The sequence below is a fragment of the Bactrocera latifrons genome, unplaced genomic scaffold (assembly GCF_001853355.1).
Source record: "Bactrocera latifrons isolate USDA-ARS-PBARC rearing strain unplaced genomic scaffold, ASM185335v1 scaffold_24, whole genome shotgun sequence".
Taxonomy (NCBI): Eukaryota; Metazoa; Arthropoda; class Insecta; order Diptera; family Tephritidae; genus Bactrocera; species Bactrocera latifrons.
Window position 1 is genome coordinate 1,726,894 of NW_017535963.1, and position 6,955 is coordinate 1,733,848.

A 6,955-nucleotide genomic window follows, 5' to 3' on the forward strand; every position below is an offset into this window, starting at 1 on the left:
CTTTTTCTAAGCAAGTTTCGAGTAATAAACAAATGTGAGGTTTTTAATTTTCGGGGGCTCGATTTCGGCTAATTCGAAATCGCTCACATAAATGCCGCACTGTTTTTGTCAATAGAAGAAACGCTTTCGCATAGACAAACACTTGAAATCAAACTGTCAACTTTCACATAGCTTCAGCCGCGCTGGAAAACTCGTATTTGACCTACTTTATCACATCAGAGCTTGTGCTTTTTGCCTTTGGCGCTGCCATAGAGGTGCCTGTGKAAGCGCGTTCGTATGCTCATCATTACCAATGCTGGATGGGTSCCACAATTGACAGTGTCGCCCATGTGCGGTGAACGCCAGACCACAAAGCCGAGTTCCCAAAGTGCGAGTGTGTATGTGTGTGCGCGCCGTTGACTGCTTTGTGCTTGCGGGGGCATATGCACTCCGCGCGCATGCGAGCACATAGCTAATTTCACAACCGTCAATGCATGCCCGCGCTCGAAAGTATGCTACGCTAATGCGTTTTTATGCGCTTAGCTACTTTTAACTTCACGCCTCAACGCTTCGACGCTTTCATCACGCCGCCGTGGTGGTTACGAGCGCGTTTCCCGCACTGGCTTGCGCTGCTGGCTGTTGCCTGCTTGTTAATTTGTCGCTGATGGATTCGTAATTGTCGTGACTTCACCTGCTGAAAATACACCGTCATGTGTCGGATTGATGACGGTGTTTGCTGGTGGGAATGCGAGGCGTGAGTYCATCACAATTTTAATTATCACATGCTGTCGCCCACATGGCTGCGCTGCAGTTTTTCCGTGCTCTTTGACCTCATCGAGCATGTACTCGTATGTGTATCTATATCTTTGCATGCTTGTGAAATGTTTCCGCTAAAATYGTCCTGTTGAAATGTATGCTTGCAATTCAATGCTTTGCTTTCCTAGTTTCCAATTTATAGTTCGCCGTTTCAGCTCTTTGAGGTTGCTCACAACAATAACAACGATCGAGTTAAGTGCGCATTTGATTTAACCGCTTTTCGCTTAACTTTTCCTCTGACCCCTCACTGTTGTTGCTTTAGCCCGTTTGAGCTGAGATGACTTGTTTGCGGAAACGGCGTTTTTCTTCCACAAATGAAATAGTTCGAGAGTTGAGTCCTCACCGCCATTGAAACTAGATATGCTTCCACAGCTACACGAGTATATATYTTACATTACATGTGAAGGAGTCCGTGGTGACAGCTAAAATCGCCTATCTGCCATTCTTGGTCTGTTTGACTCCAATGCTAAGCTTTACACCGCTCAATTTCATTTTGTCTTTCTTCTGCCTTAAGTTTCTGCCAACACATTGACTCAGCATCTAAGTACATTATCTCTTTTTTGGCTAGAGTTTTCGCAAAATGTTTTCCTTTGATTGAGAATTTGTCCGGACTRAAGAATTTTCGAAGGAAACCTCATTTTTCGATAATTTTGTAAGGAAGAATTAAAGATGGGAAAGAAAATTTTAGATTTCCCAYTGATTTTCTACATGCTTACTACAGAAATGGTTGTAACGGCTACATCTAAAGAAGAACTGAGACATCAGTTGTTTGGAAATCAGTCAATTTGTCGCGAAAAAGCTAAGAAATTGTCTAATTGTGTGAGTTTGAGCCGAGTAACGCCGTAATCTCTTTGAAACGTTGCTAACGGAGACATATGAAAAACCTTTTCCTTAGAGCTACAAATTTGAATAATGAACTTGGATGAATTTATGATACAGCAGGTTTTGAGTCAGTAATTTAATTAACAGAAGATGTACTGTAATCTGATCTAAATTCGCTAAGCAACATTTACTTATATTGAGTGTCCAGTGTACTGCTACAGGGTGTATACAGTTTCATCTAGCCTCAGAGATTGTTAACTGCCAGTTGTTTCATACTCAATAAGTCTTGCAAGAAATATTTAGTCTTTAAGGCAGTAGTCGAAGTAAAGTAAAGTAGTTAATAATTCAATAGAGGATAATTTGTGCTTCCTCTGCCTATCTACAGTTTACGAACGAGAGATTAACATACATATTGGCATTAAACAATTTCGCATTAAGGTMTTCTTCTTCTTCAATACAAATTTATCAAATTATTCTCTGTCGGATGACCATTGTACCAGGTGAATATAAAAAGCAGTAGGTAACTGCCAGAGTACYATAWGCAAATGTTATTGTTYCTCATTAACATTTCGCGCTGTTAAWGAACATAACAGCCGTGATTCATTTGATGCCTTGTTGTAACCCACGGTGATTATGCTATACAAATAAGGAAGAGATAAAGCAAAAATAAAAATGTAATTTATTGTTGTCTCRAGCTAAGRAATGCAARAACTGTTAGTTTTAGTATGAATTGAGAGACAGCAAAATACAATAAAGTAATATATTGTTGTGCTGCAGCAGTGTCGAAAAAGGCAGGGAGTAGTGTTGTTTTGTTTTACTAAAGTTGTTGTCCTTTCTTTATGCTATAAATTCACATGCTAATTTTACTCTCTTGATGTAATTTTTTTTTCAGACCTATTAACTACAAAATCACAACAACCATAGTGAAATATAATTGAATCCAAAAAACCATGTGATGAGGAAAACCAGATGAAGGAAAAATAATGAAGACTAGTCGCTTCGCGGCTCCAATTATCACTTTTAACCAACAAAACAGCGACTTAGAAATATAATTTCCATAACGTGAAGTAGAACCAACCACCACAGGGATCTGAAGCCAACAATATAAAATTGAAAACGATCAACATAAAGCCTTGATAAAGATCGTCTGATAGCGAAGATACTGCAACTTTGGAAATTATAATTTAAAAATTATCCAATCGACCGACTCGCATTACATAATTTATTTAAACTATTTGTACTAATTGTAATTTTTTAGCTACCAGGCGAACATAAAAATTGCATGTGAATTTACAGAATACACAAAAAACAACAATTTCAGCAAAATTAACAACAGGAGTGTTGCCATTGGTGGCATATGAACTTTCAGCGCAACAATAAAGTAGCACTTGTAAATTTTTACTAAAACCTAACAGTTCTCGCATTCCTTAACTTCTGACAATAATAAATCGATTTTTTATTTTCTTTTGGTTGTCTCTACCTTATATACAGGGTATACCAAAATGAAAGCAAGCTTTAAATTTGCTACCAYTTCAAAATCTCTGCASAGTTGACGAATGTAAAACGCCAGTCCGATCATATTTGATATGAAATTTTTGAATTGCGGCCGCCAAGCTTTCATTATTTTTTAAATATTGTTCAATAATTTAATCCATGTTTACTACGCTTAAGCTGTCAGCTGGCAATTAATTTTTTGCCAATTTTTTTGGTTGTCAACACTTTACTGCATAAATGGCAGCAAACTTAAAACTTGCTTTAATTTTGGCAGACCCTGTATTTAATTCTAACCTTGCGTTAATTTTGCGCGCCTGGTGCAAATGAATTGCCTCTACATGTTAGTTTGGGTGCGTTGGCTGAACGAAATGTATGAGTAAATTGACCGAATGACTAGGCGCACATAAAATCCAGGAAGGCTACAACAATGCACACTATGCAAACATTGGCGACACAGCGACCYCCTCATGTTGCTTAACAGCATGCTGCCATGTTAATTGCAGTGCTCGTTTAACATAATTAGCGTTTACATACTGCTGTTTATGTTTGCCTGGTACTAATTGGTAATTTTATAATTTTAGCGTCGGGCAGATTCCATAAATGACCACAGGGTGCATCGAAGGAAATTATTTGGGTTATATTAGTTTTAGAACTTCAGGATTTTACTACAGTAATTAATACAAATATATTTATRAGAATGGAAGGAAAGCGTTTTGAATGATAATTACAAAAATATTAAACSACAGAATTTTTATTCGAATTTTATTCACCAGTTTATAATATTCAACTACATTTATSTGTATACTATTTAATATTTATTCTCTTAACCTTGTAATAAATGATTCAAAATTATCTTTGTGAAATAAAACAATTATTTTAGATTGCTTATGATTTCTTTCTTTTTATTTAAATAAAATCAATATATGTATAATAGCCATCAAGGCTAATTTAATTCCCATAACACTTTGAGCAGATTGGCAGTGTTGCTGGATCACTATCGAATGCATCGCTTTTCGACCAAATCGGCTTAGAATTATTTTCATACTGTGGAAACTGTAGTGCTGGCAAATTATTGACTGTATCATGTTCACCAAAGAGCTGGTAATTCTTTAGCCTTCGTGCTCCGGTCTCAACAAGAACCCACTTCATCACAATAGGTGTATTTTGAAAATCTTCGCGCTGAAATGAGAACTTTGCAGGCAATCAAACAGAGGAAAACGATTAAATATAATTAAAAGTAGCAGTTAAAATTTTAAATAAAATAAACACAGAATATGCAAAGTAAAGTAAAGTTTGGTTTTATTAAAAAAGAAAAATAAAAAGGTATGTTAAGAAAAATATAAAAATTTGTTACCATTTGCTTTATGCTATGTTTTTTTGTACCCGGAAATTGTAAACAAATATTTATTTTRTCGCCTTCAATGTAATCCCCACCRCAATCTTCGAAACACTTTTCATAAACACYTTTTGGGCTGGCCTTCAGTTCCTTCAGCGATTTTTGTTGTAGTTGGTCRATGGTATTAATTGCGWTTTTGGGTTTAAATTCGGTCACAATCGTCTCTCTTTCCCACCATTTCGATGATTGTTGACTTATTTGTATGTCAAACTCATAAACCCATGTCGCATCGGCAGTTATAATGCTCTCCATGAATGTGGGATCTAAATTCGTACGATCAAGYATGTCCTAGAAGARCTGTTTTTGGTACTTTTTTTTGAAAAATATTCAGCTTWATTGGGTCGAGTTGAGCAAGAACGCATTTTGTACCAAAAATATCCATCAAAATCATACCAACAGACTCACGAGAGGTGTCGAGCTAGCTCTCTTGCCATCTCKCTAACACTTGTATGACGATTTTCAAGCCACGCATCCTTCACTTTTTTTAATATTTTCATCAGTTGAAGTGGTCGATGGTCGTCCAGAACGAAGTATGTCTTCAACGATCTCTCGACGAAGTCTTTGGAGACTTCGTACCACTCGTATGCTTGTGTGTTTGATAAAACTGAATCRCCGTAAGCATTTACCAACATCTGCAATGATYCCGCACACGAAATTTRGTTCGRAATAAAAWWTTTGAGACAAATTCTTTCTTCGATATTTTTATCCAATRAAAAAATCGCAACGGATTACTGGGTTGTACCGACTCAAGCAGCTGCTGTAAACAAAGTTAGTTAGATAAATGCAATGTTTTTGAAATGAACTTAGTGTGTGGAACACCCCTATACTCTCTATAGTGACTCTTTGAACCAAATTTATTTTTCTGCTGAGCTGAAAAAACCTCTCTTTTTTTTGATTGGTTTTAAATAAGTGTATAAAATATATATGTATATAATATATATAAATTTATGTTGTATATGTTTACAATAACAACTCAATTATAGTAAGGTGTTAAAAAGTACCGTTAGCTGGTCAAAACTCTCAAAATATTAAAGACAAAACGGAAAAAAGTATTTGGTGTAAATTGCCTGAAATCTCCAAAAGGATTCAACTTTTTTCGCGCCTTATTTAAAAAATAACGGAAACARTTGAATTTATGCTTTACCGTTAAATGCTTTACAAAAGAAATGAATGCAATTTTTCAATTAATTTCGTTAGCTGCTGTGGAGCAAATGTAAAAAAAATTAAAAACAGAATAACAAAAACAACAACATGTTGGAGGACAGCGTTGCATGCAAAAACTGGATAAGCATRCTGATAACGGAAATTAATTTGCTATTTAGCAAAAACCCGCAAGTGTAGAGCGCATATTTACTCAGCGGTTTATGCTTGCTACACGCACACACACACACAACACACACCTATTTTGCTGCAAACTTAATTTTTATACCCTAAGAAGCGTATATTAAAGGCTGGCATGAGCTATGTATATACGGAGATTCTATAAAGTATATATTATACTTATATATATATATGTATATATGAATAGATATATATAAATGAACAGCGTGGCAAGCTGAGTCGATTTTGACATGCTTGTCTGTTCTTCTAGACTTTCTGAGATATCGCTCAGAAATTTTGCACACGACGTTTTCTCTCCAGAAAGCAGCTCATATGTCGGAATCACTAAAATCGTGTCACTATAGCATACAGCTGCCATACAAACTGATGGATCAAATGCAAGTCTTTGTATGGAAAACTTTTTTTATTTGACAAGATATCTTCACGAAATTTTGCCCKGGTTTTTGGTCCAGTCAGCGGTATAATCTCCGAACAAATTGTTCAGATCGGATTACTATAGCATATAGCTGCCATACAAACTGATCGATTAAAATCAAGATAAAGACATTTTTATACCCTTTTAAGCGCCCGTGAAGGGTATTATAGCTTTTTTGTTGTTACTTTGTGGTAATGGATGGTTAAAAGATATATACATACATATGCATATTATCTTTGTGTTAGTGCGTGCGTTGGATCTCGCCTGCATTTGACCGCAAAACGCACATTCCAATTATACGCAATTGCGTTTAACTCGTTCGAGTGTATAATGTACCGTTATAGCATTGCACGATTGCGTACTAACGCGGTTTTAACTCTAGCATTCATTGAATTACTCACACAGTCATTGCATTAATGGATTCGATTTCTTACACGCATTGAGAACAATTAGATTTTTCTTTGTATTTTAATTTATTTCCCTTTATTTCATTTTATTTATTTTTTTACTTTTTCATTACCTTTTAATTGCATTTATTTATTTAATTTATTCTACTTTTATTTCGCTTGGATTACAACACGCACTCGTTTGATTTCAATTCAGTTTTTGCTACGCACTTAATGTCAGAGTTGTATTTGTGGCCCGCTTGCTGCAGCTTAAGCGCCTAAAAGTATGTAATTTTAGTTAGGTTT

General features: G+C 35.7%; 3 protein-coding genes across 3 annotated transcripts in view; 1 reads left to right on the top strand and 2 right to left on the bottom strand.

Moving 5' to 3' along the window:
• Positions 1-3,870, top strand: part of LOC108969105 (odorant receptor 22c) — a gene marked incomplete in the record, with an annotated part of 11,170 nt that extends 7,300 nt beyond the window's left edge. Inside the window, 1 exon segment of the mRNA XM_018933626.1 lies at positions 2,510-3,870.
• A 189-nt stretch (positions 3,871-4,059) lies between these two features.
• On the bottom strand, positions 4,060-4,861 carry LOC108969059. The gene is made up of 2 exons (XM_018933553.1): positions 4,466-4,861; positions 4,060-4,302 (listed from the first exon to the last, which is right to left on the bottom strand). Exons 1-2 carry the CDS (start codon positions 4,757-4,759, stop codon positions 4,060-4,062), a joined length of 537 nt encoding a protein of 178 aa, XP_018789098.1. The 5' UTR covers positions 4,760-4,861.
• Positions 4,862-5,700: 839 nt separating this feature from the next.
• Positions 5,701-6,955, bottom strand: part of LOC108969060 — a 136,978-nt gene continuing 135,723 nt past the window's right edge. Inside the window, exon 8 of the mRNA XM_018933554.1 lies at positions 5,701-5,707. Coding sequence (XP_018789099.1) covers positions 5,701-5,707 — 7 coding nt within the window. The remainder of the gene's footprint in view (positions 5,708-6,955) is intronic.